Here is a 25,863-nt window from a genome sequence, read left to right on the forward strand (position 1 = left end):
TTTATGGGTGACTTTTTAATAAAACAGAATTAATCGATGAACAAATCATTGATGGTTATACTTTTTTTCTTATTGACTCAATCCATATTGAGAAACTACATTTCCTCGATATTTCCGAGCATTTCCTCTTGAGAGTTTTAGGAATTTCATGATCACCAGATAAATGATTATATTCACTTAGACTCCTTATGCAACCATATATCTCATCAGATCTCACCAACAAACTAAATATGCTAAACAGCTGAAACTGTGTGAACATATGTACGAAACGAGTATACCAACAGAAAATCTCTGATCGAATATACGTAGTCCGCGAAATTTGAACAGTCACCTAATTTTTTCACGGAACTCGTATCTTCATAGGTATTTGAAATATCAATATTGATGAGATGGTTTAATTTTTATGTGACATTTAAACTGCGCTGAGAGTTGTCAATTCGATTGCTACACATAAATTTGCGATTTCATTTCAAATTTTGTTTATTTTCCAAAATTCATGTTTTATTTTTTTGTGATAAATAAAAGTGAAAGAATGTTTTCTAAGTAAAGACAATCGATCATCTTGAAAAAAGATTTGATTGACATTTTTTGGTTTTCTTCCCTCAAAAATGAAGAAGAAAACTAATGAAAACATTTAGAATCGATTAGAACTGGCCGATACTTGATGAAAATCCATATTAAAACTCATTAATAAAGTTTATTGTATGATTTTCACTATGAAGGGTTTTACAAAAACCACGACACGTGTTTCGCTATACAATAGCTTTCTCAAGCGTAAAATATTGTATAGCGAAACACGTGTCGCGGTTTTTGTAAAATCCTTTATAATGTCCTAAAGACATATTGGTATATCTGTTCGGATTCTTGGGTAAAAGCAAAATTAAAGAGTTGCTGAATCAACTTTTTTTCGTAAGTTATGTAGCATAAGTCTGAGATTGAAATTAAATTCAATGTCAGTCTCAAAATAAGGTATGTAACTGACAAAAAACTAAATTTTTGATCTGATCCTTATAGGGGCTATCCTTATGGCGCATTAAATGAAATGAACAGACTAAGTAATATGTTTAGCAATAATGAAAAAAGAACGTATTTAAAACAATACGGAGCCCATAACATGCCCCTAAAAGCTTTTTTCGGTACATGTTAATGAGAACTGGTTTTCAGAAATGTCTGCTATTTATTTATCCAGTTATATTTATCATCAGTACTTGAAAATTCAAATATTTCGAAGACTATGACCTGCACTATACTCGTTGTTCACATCTATATAGCCCGGGTAGCTCAGTCGGTAGAGCATTGGACTTTTAATCCAAGGGTCCAGGGTTCAAGTCCCTGCTCGGGCGGATTTTTTTAAAAATTTTGTTCTTGTTCATTCAGTTTTATCGTATTTTTCTCAAGATACTGTTGAGAAAAACTTATTTTTTTCAATTAATTTCGTCATGTCAGTGATAGCACACTGAAGGGTTTTCAAAATTTACGACTCTGAAAGAATTCAGTCTATTAGAAAGGGATCACATAACATTCACTTTCATTAAAATCGTGCAATTCTGAAATGTCGAAAACGTTTCAGATTAATTGAAATTTATTGGCGAAGAAAACCCATAAAATTGTTCAAGTCGTTCGAATGTTCCGATATACCACAGAAAAATGACGTTATAACATCGATGCCTCTAAAAAGAATAAGAAAGCGAAAGTACCCACACTTGGAGTAGAACCACTTATACTCGAATCTGAACTAGATCACATACATACGCATAATCCTCGCTGACTTCCTCATTCTTAATCTGTCACCACCGTGATATATCCTACAAAGATTAATTAATTACCCTTTTCATTCTATTTTGAAAATGCTGATGATAATAATCAATCAATCAATATACTTTATTGTCCAAGAAAAGATATTTTTATTTACAAAGCTTTCTATAATCAGTACATAATTATATAAGTACATAATACATAATAAGTACATAATTAAATTTGACAAATAGTATTCTATATACCACAGGTCGACAAATACAAAAATTTTCACAACTCAAAAAGTGAGCATCATCATGAAATTATTTTCATTTATATAGCTATTATAATATAAAATGAATATAGGTATAATTAAATTTGTAAATAGTATTCTAGTACATAAATTAAGTTGACAAAGGCAAAAATTTATCACAATACAAGAAAGTGAGCATCATCGTAAAACTCCTCTAGGGTGTAATAGGATTTGAGCCGTAATATTTTTTTAATTTTTTTTCGAATAATATGGTATATAGAGATTTCTCGTTAATTCTAAGCGGGGGATACGGAGAGGTAAGTTTTTTCCCGTTATTTGGCGAGAATTATGGCTTGTTCGTGTGAGCTCAGTATCGGAGAAGATGGACTTGAGCTTATGCTCCAAACATAGAGTCTCAAGTATAAAAATGGAAGTTACAGTCAAAATTTTGTGTTTTATAAATAACGGTTTACAATGGTCGGTATATTTAGCTCTGGACTTGAATCTGACTGCTCGTTTCTGCAGAACGAAAACAGAATCGAACATTGCTTGCTGCAATAACCCCAAAATGCAATATTATATTGCAGGTGTGATGCGATTAGAGTAAAATATGTCACCTTATTCATTGGTAGACCCAGTTCCTCAGACACAACTCTCACTGCAAAGCAGCCCGAAACCAGTTCCCTTTTGAGACTTCGGATGAGGATATGGAATTTTAGGTAACTATCAATTTCAATGCCAAAAATTTGGTACAGAGTTTGTTTTCAATAGTTGTAGTGTCAAATATAAGAGGTTAGAAGGCTAGTTTTTTTGCATTGAAGCAGAGATGTTTTGAGTCGCAACACTGTTTTACCTTCTTCAAATCATCTTCCATTTTTGATTTAGTAACTCAAAATGGACTCCCCTTCCACATCGTTGTCGACTCATCAGCAAACATTGTGAAATGCTCCTGTATATTAATACTGGCTGTCATTTATATATAATAGGAATAATACCGGCCCAAAGACTGAACCTTGTGGAACGCCACTTCTGATATTTCGTAATTTGGGGTTGGAGTTGGTCTCTTTCATTTTCACAAGTTGCTTCCTGTCAGAGAGGTATGACTCGAACCAATTGTAGCTCACATCTCTAAATACATAACACTGAAGGTTTTGGAGTAGTACCCCGTGATTGATGCAGTCAAAGGCTTTTGACAAATCGCAGAACACTGCCCCAATGCTGCGTCTTCATTGATCCCTAGATCCCTTTTCCAAAAAATGAAAAATAGCACCATTTGTGTTTTGGTCTTGAAAAAACCGACGGATCTACACTGTTTCCACCTTTGTGGATTGGAATGAAAACTGTTGTTTTTAGGCATGATGGAAACACACCACTGTCAAATTAAATATTTATAGCTTCAGCTAAGATTATCAGGGGTCCTTCAGAGATACTTTCCAATGTTTAAATCTGTTTGAAATATGTTTTCCCGTTAACCAGCTGTCGCACCCTTACGAACGACAACCCTCAGAAGTCGAAACTTGTGCGAGATAAGGACTAACGAGGTCTCATCTTTTAACGTGTGATTCCTAACACGGGTTGGACGATAGCAAGTGAAAATCGATGGTTCAGCCTGGGGCTTGATCCACCGACCAACACGGCAGTCGATTTGAGTGAGTGAACAAAGCACCCACGTCGAACTGTCCGGCTACCGACCGACCATGTACTCAAAGGAATGTCGTTAATACCAGTACTTCTTTAATTTCACGGAATATTTCTCGTAACTCGATAGCACTGGTGGGGTGCAAGAGGAAGGTTTCAGTCACAAGTATGTCTTGCATATAACACATTGGATCCAACTCTATTTTTGTACTACCTGTCTTTGGTAGCTTCAACTAGAAGTTTGAATAACTTTTTATAATATTAATAATAATACGTTTATCGATTCATCTAGGTTCTGTGGATGTAAACCAATATTTTTTTTCAATTACAAGATTAATTGAAACTCGAAAATAATTTTTTCTTGATTTTAACAAATGTATTTCGCTTTACGAGTGATTTTTTCTTGAAAAAAATTGTAAAAATAGGAAGTTGTATAAGGGAATTATCATACTGGAAGATTCAGAACTTGAAAATATGTTTTTCATACTTTCCTGAAAGAAAAGTGTATGCTATTTTATAGAATAAATGTTGTAATTCTATTGAAAGCCATCTTCCTTGATGCCGGAGGAAACTCAGTTGATGACATAAGCTCGCATATAGAATATTTTTCTAGAATAATTTTCAAGACGGGTTTCTCATGTTTGAAGCTGACTTTACGTTATCAAAAGAAAATCTCTCGAATTATTATGTTCATATTCACTTTGATATGATTTGTTCTTTCATAATTCACACTTCTATCCGGTACCTTGCATATTATATAATTTGGAAAATCACAAATCAATGATATTTGAAACTTTCATGAGAAACATTTTTCTAATAATCTCACTCTTTCACCTCAAACTTGTAAGAACCTTGTATAATCCCTGTATAATCAATAAATGCCTATTTAAATATTGCCAACTGTTTTTTAATTTCATTTCAGCAAATAAATTCAGTTCTTTAAACAATTCTCACTTGAAAAATGGCGTATATGCCAGATTATCTGCTATTGTCCATGAGTCTACTTCAAACTGTGATATATCAGTGTATACTTGTAGTATACAGTGTACTTGAATCGAAATGACCGCCATTTGAATCAGTACACTTTGCTAACGTAACACGGGTCGTATCGGGATTTGATGAAGTAGATGAGGCAGTAAGACTCTTTTACACACGTACAAAATGTTCATGAAACCGATCTTGGATTTTAAAGCCACGATCTCTCCCAGAGACAAACCCACAACATACTAATTTAAAGGAATCCAACCCTGAAGAGGACCACTCCTTATATCATTATACTTATGTAACTTTTACTGTCAACCATAAATGAATAAACATCGAAATCAATCAATTGATCAAATTCGACGAAATCGACGAAGGCCGGTTTTGCCTGGTTCTGAATGACGAAGGTTCTACTGGTGGTAAAGTTATCGAAGTATTTGAAAACATGGTAGTCGATTTGCTGGAGGTCTGGGGAGTATGGTGGCTGAGGGAGAGCTTCGGCGGTGTTTTGAGAAACGTGCGGACGTACGTTGTCGTGTTGTAGGATCGGACCTCTTCTGTTCACCAGTACCGGTTGCTGCTGACGCAATTTTCAGTATAGTTCATCGATTTCCTCACAATAGGACCCTGCTGTGATGGTTTGGTCCGGTTGCAGAAAGTTATAGTGAATCACCCCACCAGGGTTTTCGGCTTTGGGAAGTGCCTGGGTGGCTTATCGGTCTCCAACCATTGTCTCGAACGTCTTTGTTATCGTAGAGGATCCACTTTTCATCACACGTGACTATACGATTCACCTACTTTTCGAGCTTTTCAAACTTTCCAACACGTTTTAAACCATAGAAAATCGCATGGAAGCTGATGATCAGTTCTTCCGCCATTCTAGGCACCGTTTGTGATGAGTCAGGGTCCTTAAATCCTCGTTCTGGATTACTGTAGGTCGACCACTTCGGGGCTCATTTTCGAGGCTCATCTTCAAGGCTGAAATATACCGAACGAAATTTGACTAAGCAACTTCGAATAGTGCGTTGATTGACACTATCATTGCCAAATACCTGGTTGTTTTTTCGGTCTGTTTCGGCAGCGTCAAAGGTAGATCATCCAAATTGTTTTCGAAAATCGACATTCAAAACTAGTGATAGGTTTCCTCATTCAGAATTGCGTCAAATAAATGAGGACCCAAAATTCAATCTTTGTGAAGTCCTGTCCACACGTTAATACTAAATCGCACTTGAGGTCGAATTTCTCGGAACTGCCTGGGGTTGTTTATGTGTTCGTTACTTCGGTTGAATATCCCACAATTCACAAAAGTGCTTTCATCTGTCCAAATTACATTATCAAGGAAAACAGAAAAACCAGGTCTTCTTATCAGCCAATTACGAAATTCTAATCGTCTTTCGGGAACACCCAGATGCAATTTTTGAGATATGTGTATTTTGTAAAATTTTAAACCGCTTTTTTGAGATGTCTCCAATCACTTATTTGACATATATTTATTTCGGAGAAAATTTGACGTGTAGATTTTTCCGGGTTCATGTTTATCTGCAAATTTTCTTTAGTTTCCTGGTCCATTTTGATCCAATAACTTGAACATGGTTGTCGTCTTTTGGGATACAAGTTTAAATACATTTCCGAAGTCCTAACACTGTTTCTATCGTAATTGTAATGAATTTGTATCATATCTCTTTTTTCTTCATTCGTGAAAACCATTTTTCGCCAAAAATTCAATGACTTGTATAATAACAAAATGTCATTGAGTGAAACAAATTGAAAGTCAAATTCAGAAACATCAAAGTCAAATCCTGTTATGATAAGAAATAATTTTTTATAATATCTCAAATTTTTCGAAAAAGAATGATAACTTATGATACATCATTGAAAAGGTAAAATCTGGTTCTATTCAAAAGAGGAAGAATCCAATGTAGCGTTCATAAGAAAAAATAAAGTCAATGATGGTGGCCGGAAGACGAAACGTCGGATAATAAATCTGAAAACACCATTATGTAGCAGGGAAAAAGTGACATTGTGGAAGTGCAATTTATTTCCGAATCCTTCGAAAAATAAAGCTAGAAAAAAATAAAAAACCATTTTCCGAAATTTCTATTTTTTTCGGATATCTCCGGATATACTCAGAATTTCAGAACTTTCTCAAAGGCATATTGTTAGTCAGGTAAATGCACAACTTTGCCCCAAATTAACCATCTTTGCATCTCTCATAGTTGTCGAGATCCCAATGGTGAGGATCGATTTTGAAACACCCTGTAGAGTGCAACATTCTCTATCGATCAGTACATACTACGACACAGAAGAATGAATATTCATTAAGATATGGAGCTACAAAAACACATGACATTGAAACGGACAAAACTTTTGAAACAACCGATATCTCTCAAATTTCTCGATATGTGAGACACACTGTATATGTCTTGGCAGTACTTTTCAAGCGTTATTTATTCGGCATTTCGAAACTATTGTGGAAATTACTGTCAAACACCTGTTGATGTAACAAACGACAATAAAAATATGAAAACAGGATATCGCGAAAAAAGATATAAAACAGTCCATTCAAAACCGCTCTCTTCTAAAGTAAAATCCGTTTACCTACTCTCTGTCTCTCACACAGATCCCACCATCAGATTATTCGAAGAATGTACTTGTTACTGTTGCAACCAGTTGTATAAACGAAACAGTTGCTTGTCTCTTAGGAAGTAATTTGGATTTGACAAGAAATATGTGGGAAAATGTATCTTACTTACTGACTCGACTTGAAACTTGATTTTATACAGATATGGAACGAAAAAAAATATGCATGTATGTGAACTGGATTGGAAATGCTTCAGATCTCTGCAGATACTAACAATTCGATTCATGTGAACAGGGCCGTAGCGAAAAAAAATACCAAGGCGGGGAGGGAATCCAAATTTTCCCAACCACACCAGCAAAATTTCCCAACTTTCGAAAAAATGAAAGCCGAGGGATTAGTTACTATTAGAATATATTAATTTCTTACTTAGCTATCCAAAGATTGGCTGAATGTCTATGCCCGTTAGGGTATGCACAAACAGAAATAAATTTTGGTAATTATAAAAATAATAATGGGAATTATTCTACTTTGGACCCAGGTCCTTAGTCTTTCACCATATTATAGTAATATTCCATAAAATAATATTGTGCTTATTGTTTTCTACTATTTTTTTTTCTATTTTCACGGCGAAATTTCCCAACTTTTCCAAGTCGAAAAAATAGCGAAAAATTGGGAATTTTCTAAAATTGTCACTTCAAAATTTGTGCACTGTTCAGAGCTGTTCTCTTACTTATGAGAAATTAAACTTTTTGAAGTTTTCAAACAACTCAGAATTTGAAAGTATGGGATCTCCAAGTTATTTTTTGAATTTTTATTAATTTTTTCACTATTATTTTTTTCTATCTTCACGGCCCAAATTTTCCCAACTTTCTTTCAAGTCGAAAAAGCAGGGGGGAGGCTCCCCCAACCCCCCATGGCGACCGCCCTGCATGTGAATGAATGATTGAAAAAAAATAACAGATATCAACAAATAAATAACAAATTTCCCAAAAAATTTTATTTTTCAATATGTATATAAATAGTTCATAAGATAGTTTGTAGGTATATTTTTGTATATACATATATTTTATGAATGAAGTTATTTAAAAAAAATAATAAAAACCATTTTCTCCAACTTGGAGTCTACTCGTCAAATGAAAATTTGGGGCTCGCTTAACAGTGGAGAGTAATAAATGCTCGTTATAAATGCAAAACGCTGATAAAGTGCTCAAACAAAATTTTGGGATTTTTCATGATTTGCCACAGCTGGTATAGAGGGGATTTCCATACTTTACCGGGTTCAGCCTATTTTCGTATCGCAAACGGGTTGCAAACAAAATATTTCAAGAGCGTTTATGTCGTTTTATACCTCCAGTGGCGTGCGTTTGGGTATTCAATCAAAATACTACTTCACCATCTCTATACAAAAAATGTAGGAATATTCAAGAAAAAGGAAGGAAGCAATCAATTTCGCGAAATTAACTGTATACAAAGAGATGCAATGTTTGGAACCTTTGGTGAGGTGATAAATATCACTGGAGTTTTATCCCAACACCAAACCGTTATTTTGACACCTCGACACGTGTTTCGATCACCAAGTGATCATCTTCAAGAGGAAGATCAAACTAAATATACTTCCAATGTTATCCTTATTTACATCACAGATGCCTCTGCTAGGTAACTGCGTCTCAATTGTTTCAAATCTATTTTACAATGTTGCTTCATCTACTAGTCAGGTGAATCTGATATTATTTCAACAAGCTATATAGTATACTACTAGGTATTGGTCAACCATCGTTATTCAAAATATCATTAGTTAGCTTTACTTATTTCTACGCTCTCATAGGCATCCAGATGCCTGTAGTTGATAACTTGCCTAACTAATCTCAATGAACTGAAGTCTATGGAATGGTTTTGTTGCATACCATGATGAGCGACTGCTGATTTTTCTGGTCTTCCATATTTTAGGTGTGCTAAGTGTTCACTGTATCTTATTTTATCAAATATTTCAGTCCGTCTATAATATTTTGCATCGCAGTCTTTACATTTGATTTCGTCAATTCCAGACTTTTCCGAATTCTCGACTTTGTTCTTTGGATTATCTAAAAGGCTCTGTAGTTTATGACTTGTTATAAATACCATCCCTTTACATAGTTCCTTGAAAATCTTTCCAAAGTTCCACGTGTATTGGTAGTATGGAACTGAGGTATATTTATCTTGGTTTTCTTCATTTCTGGAAGTCGAGATTTCGTTCATTCTTAAACTAAACTTTTTTTCCTTATAATATCATCTACAACACCCTTCGAGAAACCTTTACTGACTGTAATTTCCAGTCATACTTTTTTTCTAAACATCGTCCATCCTGTCCTTTCCAAGAAGGTGATCAGGTCACTAAGAGACACCTCCTTTATATTGACAGGTGTAGGCCAAGACTCGCCGAACACACACTCTCTTTGGCAACCTTGAGGTGTCTCACGGTGGCCTTCGTGAAGGTTTTGGAAGGTATTGCAGCGACACTACTGTCGTTGCGCGGCTTCTTCAACCTTCTTGGGGTTCCCTCCGTGGAGGTGCACAAATAAGGGAGGTTTTCTGCAGAGGCAACCGGTTCCTTGCCTTCATTCAAGGCGGAGCTCTTTTGCCTTTATTCAAGGCGGAGCTGTAGGCGCCTGCCGCAAGAAGTGTCCTTACTGTTGGAGGTGATCCGCTATGTTCTGCCTCATTCCAAGAGGAATGAGGCATGTTTAATCCCACGAGTAGTAAGGGAAGAGTTGGTCACCTCTGGCAGAGCCTCGCATTACCAGAGGTTGGCTGATTACAACGAGGTTTCACCCAGTTCCGCAAAGGGAATGTTCGTGACCGCATATCACCCTGCGGCCATTCAGCTGTCGGCACGATTCCTTACACCTTAACTTGGGTAGGCTGGTCGACGGTGGCATGTTTTGCAAAGGCTTTTGGGGGTTTTAGTTTCCCTCACCCTACTTATTTCTGCTACTGACCGGGAGTCCAGCAACCCCGTCCGTAAGACCACATTGGCTTGCCGGACAGGGCTTCCCAACTCACGGGGAGGAAACGTCAAAAGACGAACATTCAACGAAATCTCGACTTTCAGAAACGACGAAAACCAATATAAATATGTCTCAGTTCCATACCAACAATATACGAAGATTTTCAAGGAACTAGGTATGAATGTGATATTTAAAACACGTCATACAGAGCCGTTTAGAAAATCCAAAGGACGAAGTCAAGAATTCGGTAGAATTTGGAATTTACGAAATTAAATGTATGGACTGCGATGTAAAATATTATGGACAAACTGAAAGATCTATTGGAATACGATATAAGGCACACTTAGGACACCTAAAATATGGAAGACCAGAAAAATCAGCAGCAGGCAATCATTCTCTTTCCATCCAACTCGATGTTAGCTCTCTGATTTCAAAATGTGTTCTGACAATTTTGATTCTAATTTGCCTATTGATCTTCATTTATTCTCACGCACTTCCAATGGTCTCGAAAATTCACTAATATAACTTGTACCACAAGAAAAAGGTATCTGACGCAATTTTTGTTATTTTTTCTTTACTTTTGGATTTTGTTTGTGTGGGTATATATCCCAGTACAATTTTTGCTTCGTATAAGGAGTTCTAACATCATATCTTTTTCTAATTTGTTTTATATTTTCAGATAGTCCTGGAATACAAGGTATAACGTTAGTCGTGGTTGATTAGTCGGTAATTGTTCAGTTGTTGGTGTGGTTATTTGGTTTTCAATTGCCTATTTATTTTCTGTTTCATTAGGGTATGAACGAATCTGAATAAGCGTTTCTCTGAGAACAGATTCTAACAATGACATTTCTTTTTCAAAATTATGAGCTTGAATTTCCTTATAATTCCTTCACTCGCATGAAGTTTTGGTATGTAATGGAGAAACAGAAAAATCTGGTTTCCTCCTCAACAGAACGACTTTTCTTCAATGAACATTTCGAATTTTGAGAGGTCAGAATAAAAAATGAAGTCGTTTATAGAGAAGCAAGCAAGCAAGCAAGTCACTTAAATCACTAAATTACATGTATTTATAAAAGCATACAATAGAAAAAATGGGCGATTAATATAGATATATGGAAAGGTTTGTCAAAACGAGTCTTATTATCGAATTTTTATCAGAGGAAGTATTGATGATTCACTTAAGTTTTTGGAAAATTTTTCTGCGAAACATCTATGTCGAAATTCTTTCCTTTGAAGATGGTCAAGATATAATGTATTTTAAGTTACTCGAGCAAAACATTTTAGTGCTTATATTTGTTAATATAGTCTTGTTCACATGTACTCGATTTAGCTCTTTTTGGTGACATTTTTTAGCCCTGTCCAAAAATTACGACCAAGATGTCATTCGATTCGTATTTTTGCCTAGAAAGTTTAAGGGAAGGTCCGAAAAGGCGCCGATAAAAATTACAAAAGTTATAAACAATCAAGTGAAAAAAAAATGGTGCTTTAGTTTTTTCTTAATATCTCGGAAAATTTTCAAAATTTTGGAAATTTGAAAAAAGATTTGAAAAGATCAATGAATTTGCGTAAAAAAAGTTTCAACTTCCGAAACTGTATCTCGATTATTTATAATTTTTACAGAGCCCTGAAAATAGAGCCAAAAGCGGGTAGTCTGGCTTCCGCGCGCCTTTCGTCACTCTGACAAAAACAAATAAAATATTTAAACATATTGAATGTAAATATTAAGGAATGAAAAAATTCATGTAATGTTGGGATACATCAATAAACATGAATCCGCAGTCAGAAGATTTTTATCCCAATTTTAACGATAATTATAAATTTGTTAATTAATAACTTTTTCTGAATTGAAAGTTAATATAAAAATTCCTATAATTATTAAACTAAAATCCTGGCATTTTTTCCTTTGGTGAAGTTATCCTTAATAGGCAAAAAAATAGATTACCGTTGCCAAAATGAAAAAATTGTTATTTTCTATTTTTTTATCAACAATTGAAAATTATAATTTTATAAAAAATACATTACAAATTTTTTTTTTCAAATTTTTTATTGTTTCAATGTCTCATGGCTAAAAATTAATTAATAATATTTTTTCTTTATTTTTTACAGCTATTGTTAATAAATTTATTATAAAAAAATACATTGTTTATAATCAATTCGAATTTTTTTTTTGCATTATGTTAGTGGAAAAAAAATTATGATTTTTAGAAAAAAAATGGTTTCTTGAAAAAATTTCTTTGTTGCTAAAAAATGCGTTTGTTGATTAACAATCGTTTTTTGCAACTGAATATTAAAATTAATCATAAATTCTATTGTTCATTGAGGTTTTGTGAAAACTTTTTTTCAATTCTTGTTTTAATTGTTTATTTGAATAAAATTGTTATAAACAAATATTTTTTTTTATATTTTTTTCAATACTTTGTTCTATAATAAAAGTAACTATGTGTTTTTTTTAATTAATTCTATTTTTATATAACTTTTAATATTGTGATATTAAATGTTACAAAAAAAAGTACATGTGAACTAGATTAATAGTATTAACAATATCGATATTATCTTTCCCTAAAAAATAGTGAATAATATTCTTCGTATACTACAAAAAAGACACATTGAATATAAAATCTAAAATTATAAAATTTCTAAACGTGTACATAATGGAAAACATATAAAACGTATAAAAAATGTGTAAACGTATAAAAATATGAATGTTACAATATAAAATACAAACTCGTTTTAAATTAAAAGTTTTCAGAATGCTAGGTAGGGATGAAAAATATATATAAAAATTGAGACATTAATTCAGTAGAATTTGGTTATAGTAATGTTATATTTTAATTTTTGAGCCATTTGATCACTGAAATTTTGAATAACTTAAACATATATTCGGTTTTTATATGATCTGGAGCAAGATTGAATAATTTGGGTGCAATGTATGTAATTGATCTTTGTCCAATAGCTTTGTTTATTTTCGGTAGGTTATTTGCTTTGAGGCGGGTTTCATATCCATGTTGATAATTTTTGAACTTATTTTTGTTGTGAAATATAAATAAAAATAATTGTTTAAAATAAAGATATCTCAAACTCATCAGATCACAATATTGGAATATTTGTGCCGATGGGAAACGAAAATTCAAATTAAAGATACTTTTGAGAAATCGTTTCTGTAGTACCATAAGCGGTTGTACAGTTGTATTATAGACCCCACCCCATCCTAGATTTCCATATATTAAGAGTGACTGAATAAAGAAAAATATATACTGCGCAAATCATTGATACTCAGTATATTTCTAAGTGTTCGAAAAACATACAAAAGGCCTCTGAGTCTTTTACAAAGATAGTCTATATGTATTTTCCAATTAAGATTATGGTCAATGTTTATTCCGAGATATTTTACTGAAGTGGATATTTTTAAAGTTATGTTCTTATTTCTGCTAGTTAAATGAATATTGATATTTTGTGCATTGGGAAAACCATGACTGTTACTACAAAATGAATTGTAAGACGTTTTATCAATATTTAATGTCAGTAAACTATCATCAAGCCGATTTACTATAGTGTCAATATCGTTTCTTGTATGAGATATTACATCTTCCCAGGTTGCTGCATCAATTATTAGTACTGTATCATCAGCGTATGAGATCACTTTTCCAGAAATATCAATGGATAACATATCATTCAAATATAATACAAATAGGATTGTCCCTAAAACAGTGCCCTGGGGAACTCCGTATTTAATTTCTAATGGGTTGCTCTGTACATCGTCTATTTTACCAATTTGTACTCTAATAGCTTGTCATCAGGAGAATATTACAGTTACATGAAACATCATCGAAAACATTTCTATGAACGAAAATTACGTCGAGCCACTTGTGCTCTATCCGATTTCAAGCATCCATTTAATTTTTATTTACATTCCGATTGCGAAAGATCGCGAAAATTATTATCTTGTTAGCAAAAAGTAGGTGACCACATTTGCTCGATGGGGATGGCTCGAGTGGGACTTTATAACCCCCGGTTTATATAAATGCAATTTTGATTTCACATTTGCCAGTACCATCATCTAAGCCAAACGCAACCGAACAAAAATGCAGGTACATCAATATACTATAGTGCATTGTGTATTTATATGGTGAACTTCGTTTTTACGGTTCAGTGAAAGTTGATGTATGGAATTGAGGAAATCTTCCTATTTTTAACGCGGTATAAAATTATCGTTAATAATGGTACATCATACGGTTGGTTCTCTTCACATTTGATAGCCTTACCAAATATGTAAATCAATGTTTTCCTTAGTTGATATCAAAGTAATTAAATTAGCAAATGACTCGTACAGTATCAAATGACTTTATTCCATTGATTTAGTACACATTTTTATTATAATTCATTTCGTTATTCATCATTTGGTTGAAAATTATGGCGATCAAACCAATTTTGTTTAGAAGATTTTAATTTTTAGAATCACAGTTATTTATTTTCACAATTTCATTCATTATAGATTTTCTATGTGTATTATATCAAATATTCAAGACATCTTGAAGTTGAGAGGTGTTCGTGGTTTTGATTTGAGAAAGAATGAACTCATTTATTTGAATAAAATTAACATATAAGCATGTATAATTATACTTGTTGTATCCCAGGGATATTGAAAGTCGTTGAAAAAATTGTTAAAACTCTTACAAATATAGTTTATTGCATAATTGTATATAGTGAATATTATACAATAAACAATATTAAGGAGTTTTAATATCGATTTTCATTAGGTTTCGGCCAGTTCTGTTTAATAATTGAAAAAATTGTTATTTGTGAATTTTTTGAAAGTTTCTTAATTTCACCAATTTATTATAGATATGACCCTTTCAAATTTTGAGCTACAGCCAAGGTATTTGAAAAATTTCAATTGTATTTGATTACAAACTGGTAAGATTATTTCTGATTTTTTTTGTCACTTGATACTGGAGTGATGATATTTGTGATATAAGGACATCTTTTGGTTCAGCAAATTGAAATATCTTTCACCATTTAGATTTTCTTCTGTAATATGTTCATCATTATTTTGAAAAATTGGGATTTTCACACGAAAAATGCAATAATGTAATTCAAATTATCAAAAATTTGTCTAGGAAATTATTATCACTTTCCTGACTTGTATGTGAAATTAAGTGAAATGAAATAATAATGGTACGAATACGTAGATTTCTAGTCCTTGTTACAATAAAATTATAAAAATAATAATAATAAAGGTGATAATAATAATAACAACATGTCTACATGACAGAATGGTGCTGGATACAGCCTGTAAAGTCGTCAGGAGTTCTGATCCCCTTCTCTGCATGGTCCGTGACCATGAGAGAGCAGGAATTGGATCATTTCTCTTTAGGGCAGCTGCCCGAGCAGCTGATGAACTCGATATAGTTTTCGACACTGAACGAGGTGACCACAACTCTGTCACCGAGTTGGAACCCGTTCAGATAAAAGCTCAGATAAAAGCCGCAGAGATCACTTCACTTCTGCGGAAACACAAGGATAAGCCAATGCATGGGGTCTTCTTCAATAACATTGGAGACCTTGGCTTATCAAGGCGCCTGACCTTCGCTTTTCTCAGGTCGAGTGGGCTGAAGCCGGAAACTGAGGGGTTCATCATGGCTTGCCAGGATGGTGTCTTCAACACCTTGGTCCACCGCAGTCGCGTGATGGGTATAGAGGTTCCTGACACAAGGTGCAGGTCCTGCCGCGAGGCGCCCGAGATGCTAATGCACTTGCTATCAGCATGTCCAGCATATGCGGTCTCGGCCTATATCCATCGACAAAACGCGGCCCTAAGAGTGCTATATTACCATCTACGGCACTCTTACGGCATTGACGAGACACCGGTGTTGCCGGGGGATATTGAATCCGTTGTGGGGAATGAGAAGTGCCGAATTTATTGGAACTATTCGTTTCCCACCCTCAGGCTCATACAATCTAATAAGCCTGATGTGGTCCTTTTCGACCACCAGAGCAAAACGATATTTGTCGTGGAGTTTTCAGCTCCTGGCGAGACGAATATCGTCCATTCAATTCCTTTACAATATACAAAACTTAAAGTATTCATCAAACATATAATGTACAAAAATTATAGTGCCTATGTAGTAAGAAAGAGAAAACAGAATAAAAGGATTAAAATTCATAATGCTTACAGAATGACAACTTTTTATAAAAGTGTTCTGTGTATATTCTACAAAAATTATATAAAACTATGTTGTTTCAGGTATTTTACGTGATACTTTTCGTGGGTATAGTAAGTAGCTACCCTGTAGAATATGGAGGACAAGGGTTTGCGTTGCTTCAACACGCTCCAGTTGCTTTGAAAGCGGAACCAGTGGTAAGTACGTTTGAAATGGTTCAATATTTCAATAAATAGTTAGTATACAGTAACTGGGAGTGGTTTAAACAACAAAGAAAGCATTCGTTCTGGGTTTCGACTCGTCGTAGGTATCATCAGTGGTGCTGGGCTCAACCAGGACGAGTCTGAGAGGGTGAAGGCGTCTCTATCGACTGAAAACTCAATACTCGAATATCAAAAAAAACAAGGCTTCACAAGGCGATTCGTTGCAAAAGCAAACTTTGACTGCTGAATAATAATAAATATAATCAGAGTAGTTAGAAACTGAAATAGTTTCATGTCACACCATGTTACACAGAGATCCATATTGTCTCCAACCCCTTTTTTAATTGTATATCAACGACTCATTGGGAAAAACAAAAATCCAATTCATAGCTTCGCTGGCAACAGCACACTTGTCTCGTCATTCCATTTGGATTCCAGGACATCAGCTGCGGACGCACATCTTCACCGGCAGCAGGAGGTTGCATATCTTAATGAGGATCTAGGAGTGATTTCGAATTGGGGTGAAAATAACCAGGTTCAATTCAATGCCACGAAAACCCAGGCATCGGTTTTCTCCAAGAACATAAATGTCTTCGAACCGGATATAATAATGTCAGGTCAGACAATTCCGCTTTCTGCTTCGATAAGTTTGTGATGTACTGTTTGGAACCTTTGGTGTAGTAATGAATATTACTGGAGTTTTTTCCCCAACACCAAATCGTTATTTTTACACCTCGACACGTGTTTCGATCACCAAGTGATCATCTTCAAGAGGAAGATAAAACTGTTTTATCTTCTTATAAAACTGTTTTATCTTCCTCTTGAAGATGCTCACTTGGTGATCGAAACACGTGTCGAGGTGTAAAAATAACGATTTGGTGTTGGGGAAAAAACTCCAGTAATATTCGATAAGTTTGTTGAGGGTTAAAATGGACACCAATATGTCTTGGCACAATCATGTCGCTGGAATTGCAAAGACTGCTTCTCAAAAGCTTGGAACACTGTTTCGAACCAGAAAACTGTACACACCTCAGCAAATTTTGATGCTTTATGAAGCTGAGATCGGACCTTCTTTGGAGTATTGTTCTCATGTATGCAGCTCCGCCACTAAGCATACCCTGAAGTTGCTGGTTTCCATCTAGAAAGGAGCCTTGATACCTTGATAGTCTGGATCATCGAAGAAAGGCTTTCACGGGTGGTGTTCAAGGGAATTGGCACATTTGATTCCACCATCAGAAATACGACTGTGGCTGCTCATCGTTTTGAGGTTCAACTCAGTACACCTCGAACTTCACTGTTCAAGAGCTTCTTTCAGTTGGAGAATTGTGTTCATGTGGAATAAACTTTCAGAGAAGGATTTTCCAAGTGAATTTAATCTTCAGCGATTCAAATCCAATGTGAATCGCTACTTTCGCACAGGCACCGCTCTTAGAGCGCCTTAAGGTTTTTCCTGTTGCACAAACATCTTTCTGGAGTGGTTGATAAAACACGGGGTTTGTAACCAGGGTTCTTGGGTTCAAAGTAGGTACACTCACGTACTTTTGAAAAAAAACACTTAGACTATTTGAAATTGAAAAAAAACGTATTTTGTATGATTTTTAAGTTGATCCTTGTTTTCATATTCGATGACCTATCTCTTATTCCGGATATCCTTCACAAATGAATCTTATTTTGAAATACTCCTAATAGAAGTCTCAGAGAAAGTATAGTATACTACTAACGAGTAATGGCCACATTTCTCGTTCTATTATTTTGTATTGTTGATATATTCTATAAATTACTTACTTCATAAAAAATATAAAAGTTGTTAAAAAATTTAGTTTGAATATTTTTCATTTTTTTCCATATAATAGTATTCATATACTACATTTTACTATTTTCCATCATAATTTTAAAAAATATGACGTGTTTATGAATAAAATTTGTCTAGATTACTTTTCATGACTTCTTTCACGGACAAAACTAAGTTTACTCTAAATAAAAACAATATTTTTTCTTCAATGTTATATTCATCAATTAGTTTTCATTCATTTGAAAAATTGCAAAATTATATTCTGTGTAGGTGTGACCATATTTTTTTTTCACAAAAAATGGATCCTCATTTACCTATGCTTTATTAATTGATGACTTCATCAGTGCTCATTTACATAGCACAATAATCTTCGGTCAGCTTAAAAATTCAATAAAACCCCAATAAAACATATCGCAATGGAAACCAGAGCCCAAACACAACACAATTATGATTCAACACTAGACAGTGTTGTTTCGAGCCGTCATAGGTCTCATCAGTAGTGCTAGGCTTTGCAAATGACCGCCTTAGGGAGCCTCATTTATTTTTAATGTTCGAGAATTTAGTTCTTTGACGACCCCACAAATGGGGTTTACTTACTCAGACTTGTATTTCGAAGAAAGTTGTGTCCGGCAATGCATTTTTGGTTCAGCCTTGCACCACTGATGAGACCTATGGCGGATCGAAACAGCGCTGTCTAGTGTTCAATCATAAACACGCTGTTTTTATCAGTTGCCTTGTAGTGAAATTTGCATCTGACCGTCTTGGGGAGCCTCGTTCATCTTTGATATCGATCCCATAGATTAGCGTCTTCGTAAAAGGAACGTTATCGACCTTATTTGAAATATACCACAATTAGGTTAGGTTAGGTCTAAAGTGAGTGGGTCTAATCCACCCTCCACCGCAAACCGCAAGGGTTCATTGTGGCTCACACATATTTACACTCGGCCGAATAAACCCAGCTTCTTAACGAAGCCAATTGGTTTATATGGTGAGTGGTCTTTCAGGTCAGATGGTAAGAGTACGGCTCTGCCGAACTAGAAGAACCTGATTCGGTCCTCAGCGGGGCAGGCACACAGTATATGCTCTGCTGTTTCATAATTTTCCAAACAGATGCGACACGCACTGTCTTCCGACAGTCCAAGTCTCTGCATATGATGATTCAAATGACAGTGACCTCTAAGAAAACTTGTTAGACATCGTAGTTCATCCCTACTGTAGTCCAACAACTGTTTGGTATCAGGCTTCGAAGGGTGAATAAACGCCTTGGAGGGAGCCAATCCTGGAAGATTTTGCCCGAAGTCCATAATTCTTCTGGGCATCCAAGTGTTCAATGTATGTTTGGCAAAGCCTAAAGCGATGCCAATGACGGGATCTAGTCCGATGAATCTGCTTGCAGCACCCTCTTTTGCAAGGGAGTCAGCAGCTCGCTGCCTTCCAGGCCAGTATGGCCAGGAATCCAGACCAGAGACAATCTGTTAAATCTTACTATCAAGGAGAGTCGTTTTTGGCAATTTGCTACCAATTTAGACGTTGCTCGGTAGGAGCCAAGAGCTTAACTATCCGAGAATATTTTTATTGCCTTGTGTGTGAGGTTGGATTTATCCAATCTTTCCTCACACAATTCAATAGCGCAAATATCGCATACGTTCCTAGGCAGGTAGATGTCTCTGTCCTGAATATGCGACTAAAAACACCTGCACCAGAACCGGAAGGTGTTTTTGATCTGTGAACCAACAACTATCTGCTCTTAATATTTCCTTCTCCCGGAGGATCCAGTCCTCTCTACTCTACTGTACTCTATTCTACTTGGGAATAGTACTTTATAAGGCAGTTCGTAGTTTACAGTTGGAGGCATAAAGTCAGAGGTAATTTCCAGAATGCTGTGATTTCCAGTTTCAACCAACAGTATGTTGCACTCTGCACTACCACACCTTAGTTAGGTACTTAATGTTCCGATCACCAAGTGATCATCTTCAAGAGGAAGAAGAAAGATCAGTTTGATCTTTCTCTTGAAGATGATCACTTGGTGATCGAAACACGTGTCAAGGTGGTAAAATAACTATTTGGTGTTGGGAATAAACTCCAGTAATATTCAGGAATAAACATATGTTTAGACTCGTTGAAATTGAACCACTAAAACCATGTTTACGACTTTTGTGTCGTATCGGAAAATGGTAATCATCAGAAAAGGACGTTGTACTGAGGACTAATACTGAAACTCAAATGATTTTCATAACGCCGTTGTGTGGATTAGGTAATGGTAGTCAGTGAACGTGATTTAAAATTCTGGTGATTTCTAATGCCATTCGAGAACGTAATTTCCTTAAAACGGATACAAGAATCTTGTAAAGTACTAGAATCGATAGTAAATTATCTCAAATAGCGAGTAGCGAGTTGATGATTTTTATGGTGAAAGAGATTCATTACGTTTTTGTTCCAACTCTCGCCGCTATTTCCTTGTACATTACATTACCCTATAATTGATGTAATTTGTCATTTGTTGATTTCTCGGTAGTCAGAAGTTGTTGATTTCACAATGATGTGTACAGTATCATGGGAAAAATCGTATTTGATTTCGCAAACCGCCGTCCTTTCATGCATTTTTTCAATCTTGGGAACAGAAAAAAGTCGCAGAGTGGCAAATCTGGTGAATACGGTGACTGAGGCATGATTACGATGATGTTTTAGGCCAAAATATCATGAAAATTGCTTCTCGCAAACGGAGTATAAATTCAAGACAATACTCTTTATTGATCGTACGACCATGCGGCAAGAACTGATGCGCTACGCTACGGTAATTGTCATTCACATCTTCTCGACCTTCTATGAAAAGTTTGTACCATTTGTAAACATTTTAAACATTTTTCTGATTCATAGTACAATCACCGTATACCACTGTCAATATTTTACCCGAATTTGAATTTTACCTGCAGGGCATGCAGTTGAAATTATAATGGTTATAAGATCTGCTCGTTAGAAAGTTCAGAACATTCGAGAGTATTCCAAAGCCTGCCACAATATTTCAGAACACCCCGGAATACTTTAAAATGTTTTGAAATGGAACATTTGAAAATATCTCTGAACATGCTAGATATGGAGTGATAGCTTGTGATCCCTTCTCCAAGAAAAAAGTATCCCTTTCTATCTGAAGGGCTTCCGTTTGAAGATATGGAGCTAGATGATTCACCTTCTAGAAAGTTCCATAATATCAAAGAATGTTCAAGAGCATTCCAAAAAATGCCGAAGATTCTGGAATATTGTATGGTGATATTCCGACATATTCGGGAACATTCTGGAATATTCCAGTTTATTCTAGAATATTGTAGATTATTCACCTCAACAATAATGGATTCTACATAATTGCAAATGCAGATGACATAATTATCTTGCAGACCGGCAAATTTGTGAACATACTGTACGATAGAGCGCAGGATGGGCTCAAATTAATAGAAATATGGTGTAAGGAACACTTACTGTCGATCAATCACAAGAAGACTGAGATGAGGTGAAGACTGAAGAGGTGAAATACCTTGGTACTACCCTCGACAGAAAGCTAACCTGGAACTGTCACCTACAAAGTAGAGCAAAAAGAGCATATGTGGCTTATCAGCAATGTCGGAGGACAGTGGGACGCGCATGGGGTCTTTCACCCCATGTGGTCACCTGGAACTACACTGCATGGGGACCGAAAGTTCTACAAGCAACGGTCATCCAAAACTGAGGATACACTACAAACACACACTTTTGTCTATTTTCCACTATATTTCTTTATTGTTGACCGGTTTCGGCTATTACACCATTTTCATTACACCATTTTGAAAATGATGTAATAGCCGAAACCGGTCAACAATAAAGAAATATAGTGTAAAATAGACAAAAGTGTGTTTGTAGTGTATCCTCAGTGAACATGAATATCCACAAAAGAAACAAGTCGTCAATCGAAGAAGTGATCATCTAAAAACTATATCAAATACAGCGATTGGCTTGTTTGAACATCACAGGAGCCATGAGAACAACACTAACCGCGGCAATGGAAATAATATCTGGTCTAACCCCTCTGCGATGAAAAACATCTCTATAACAAAATTAGATCCAGGGTTGCAAAAAAAGGGTGAAAAAAAATACTTGATGCTGAAAGGTATAATGTGATAGCTCATATGAACTTACTATATACATATGTATTTGTAATGAAGTATGCATATATATATATATATATATATATATATATATATATAATATAGGTATATTTATATGTGTATGTATAACTTTTTGTAGAGTTTTAATGAAGAGTTTATTATAATTTCACTTTCAGTACGTCGATAAAAACGTTTATTAATAATAAATCTTCCCCTTAAATAAATTCGTCCATTGGCAAAAACCGTTTGATAATCTATACGGTAATTTTTGAGTTTATTGTGATCAGAAAGACAGACAGACAGAAAGACAGACATGCGTCGCAGGAACCTTCAATTTGTAATATTTATTGATATGCGTTCAGAAATAAACTAACAATTTTTCAGGCGTATCCCAAATACCGTTTCGAATACGGAGTCAAAGATGGGCACACTGGCGACATCAAAGAGCAAACAGAAGAAAGGGACGGAGAAGTCGTCAAAGGAGAGTACTCTCTTGTTGAACCGGATGGCACTGTCCGCAAAGTACAATACGAAGACGACGGGCATAGTGGATTCAACGCTGTTGTAACCAGAACTGGACATGCGGTCCATCCGGCAATACCGCAAAAGTTGCCGCAATATGAATACCACCATTGATTGGTTTGAATTTGAACTTGAATTGATTGATAAGATATTCAGTGTATACACGATATGTGTTGACCACTTGAATTATCTGTTGATTTCAATCAAATAATCACTTTTTCTCGTGTGCCTATTGAGGCTGACCGTCAGTCCTGGTGCTGGGTTAGTTATTGTTTTGATTTTGAAAAAAAAGTTAATGTATTATCCATTAAGCTTTTATGTATTGTTGTTATTTTCTATAGAACTTGAATACGGAATTTAATACTTCAACGTATTCTGTGAAAATTTTAATATTATGGCATAATACATCCTAAAAAAATTTTTGAAAGTAACGCAATTTTCATTTTCAAGAGCATATATTGTATTATTTTCATTCAACATTTTTACTATTGTATACCATATGAAGTTTATTGTTATTGTCAATTGAATCGAAACTATCTCTTTCAAAACTATTCTTACACTGAAAAAGCATTCATAATATTCTTCATAATTTGAATAGTTGTACAGCACATAAAATAGTTGAACAAAATGAAAATATATATATAATAAGATAATAAGAATCGAAAGTACCTAATGCTTGAAAAACAGATACTTACATTATATAATATATTCATATACATTACGACAAAATATATTTAGTCATACAAACTGTGTTTAAGATGTTAAGTTCAAGTATTCTTTGGCATTATTACACTGTTCACAATAGAGCAAATTTTACAAAGTACATACCTAAGAATAATATTAGCTTATAAGATTATGCCAGTTCCCTATATACTTACATACATTTCTTTTAATACAAACTAGTGTCAGAGGTAGTATGAAAGATTGTATACATTTATATGTTAATAAAAGTATATTTTTTTATCCAATTTTTTTTGAAAAACTAATAATAACAGTAGCCAATAAAAAAGAAAAAAAATTGCGAGTAATAATATAATGGCTATACATGTCAGAGAAGTTGAGAAATTATTAATTAAAGGGAATAATTGCAAATATCTTAGAATTTTTTGTCCAGACGTAGGCAGATTTTGGCCTCCGAAACGTAAAGATAAGTATTGTTTTATTTTTTAGCAATTTTTTTGATAAGCAAAATTGTTAAATACTAGTTACTGATAAATTTTTCTTTCTGAAAAATACTTTGATTTTACGCAAAAACTTATCGGGGTAAACTAAAAAGTTTTCCCTTCATACATTTGTATAAAGTTCTCCATTATAATTTTATATTTTTCAGATTGTGGAAGGTAAAAAATACCCAAAAAAGGTCGATGAAAAATTCTGTCAAATATTCTGGACTATTCTAAAACTTTCTAGAAAATGAAACTTTCAGACACATTTTCCATAGTGCTACTATGACTGTCACTTCAGGTTTTCAAAATTTCTTCCTTTGTTGTTTCATCTACTCAAAATGATATAATAATTTATTGTATTATTATAATACATTTTTTTTATCATTAGTTCAAATATTTATTTATACGAACGAAATTTTCGGCTCCCTGCCTTCATTTTGATTTATATAAATTGAATCGACTGTCATCAGCCCACACTTGGAACTCTTTGCTTTCAGTGTCATGACAGACAGAAACATGAAGTAAATCATTCACAACAAATAGTTAGATTTTCCGTAGAGATAAGGCCAAGTTAACTAGTTAGAACAGTTTTAATTATTGTAACTCTTCTCTATATGGTTGTGGTGAATTATAATTTTGCTTTCTTCCTACATGATGACAGAAGAATTCCATGATCGAGCGATAAAGTTCAAATATGTCTTCATTTTGCTGTTCGGCTCTAGAGACAGATTAAATTGAAAGAATTTGCAGCTTGGACTATATTATCTATATTCTCAGATTTGGAAGTTTAGGAAAATAAATTTAATGACAATATTGATTCATTAATCGTATTTTTGAAGTCAAAAATGAAATTTTGATATGTTATCCAAATATTCGAACGAACGATTTCGATCTAGTTTTTGTTCAGTATTGGTTTGTTTCGAATATTGACATTTGATCATCCCTTCTATAGCTTGGATGAATTTTTTATAGCCAAATTATCTGAATGAACTCATTATCCATATCTGTCATTGCTGAGGCTCAATTATGTGAATATGTATGTATGGATGGGTGTGTATATATATATATATATATATATATATATATATATATATATATATATATATATATATATATATATACCATTATTTACTCTAATTTGATCAGATCCTGTGTTTATTTGTGTTTATACATCTGTAAGTGTTATTTTAACTATATTTTAACATACATCTATGTACGACAACTGACTTTGTCAACAAGAATTGTATTCTTTCGACAATAAAGCATATTCTGATTCTGATTCTGATATAGAAGAATAGTTTTTTGGTTTGAGCTATACGTTGAAATTTTGATTTTCATTTACGAAAATAAATAGATCTGAAACCGGAAATTTGAAATTGAATAATAAATTGAATATTCCATGGGGACATTGAAAATCGTTATATTCCTTAGGATTCTCTTTCATTTTACGGTCAGAAATTATACCAGAGTCCCGACAAAAAAATTGTAGACTTGGAGAAAATCAAATGGGCCATAAACTCATACCCACCTTACTTATGAGGTGTTCGCCGAGACCAGATGATATTAACCCAGTAATGCTGCAAAAACGACATATTGGGGACCTATCACTGGCTACCAGGCCAAAATGCCTACAGATAAGTTTTGTCGATTGAAACTGTTTTATGCGGGTAACGGAAAAAGCTGCTTTCTTGGATAATGTGTCCCTAGAAACA

General features: G+C 34.4%; 1 protein-coding gene and 1 non-coding gene across 3 annotated transcripts; both read left to right on the forward strand.

Annotated features, from left to right (window-relative positions):
• The first annotated feature begins 1,270 nt into the window (after positions 1 to 1,270).
• On the forward strand, positions 1,271 to 1,343 carry TRNAK-UUU (transfer RNA lysine (anticodon UUU)). The gene has a single exon. It is a non-coding gene; the product is annotated as a tRNA-Lys (tRNA).
• Positions 1,344 to 14,221: 12,878 nt separating this feature from the next.
• On the forward strand, positions 14,222 to 23,948 carry LOC111502251 (cuticle protein 19). Of its 2 annotated transcripts, none has more exons than XM_074184216.1 (3): positions 14,222 to 14,259; positions 16,416 to 16,529; positions 22,848 to 23,948. In XM_074184216.1, exons 1-3 carry the CDS (start codon positions 14,254 to 14,256, stop codon positions 23,097 to 23,099), a joined length of 372 nt encoding a protein of 123 aa, XP_074040317.1. In that variant the 5' UTR covers positions 14,222 to 14,253; the 3' UTR covers positions 23,100 to 23,948. The 2 variants fall into 2 exon arrangements, with proteins under 2 accessions (XP_074040317.1, XP_023012035.2); XM_023156267.2 differs by lacking the exon at positions 14,222 to 14,259 and adding an exon at positions 14,288 to 14,403.
• The last annotated feature ends 1,915 nt before the right edge of the window (positions 23,949 to 25,863 follow it).

Source organism: Leptinotarsa decemlineata, unplaced genomic scaffold, assembly GCF_025532065.1.
Source record: "Leptinotarsa decemlineata unplaced genomic scaffold, Ldec_3_MD MMD2_tig00026354_RagTag_RagTag, whole genome shotgun sequence".
NCBI classification, from domain to species: domain Eukaryota; kingdom Metazoa; phylum Arthropoda; class Insecta; order Coleoptera; family Chrysomelidae; genus Leptinotarsa; species Leptinotarsa decemlineata.

Coding starts and splice junctions, on each gene's coding strand:
- LOC111502251 (XM_023156267.2), top strand. Junction 16,530..22,847: donor CTTTGAAAGCGGAACCAGTG/GTAAGTACGTTT, acceptor ACAATTTTTCAG/GCGTATCCCAAATACCGTTT.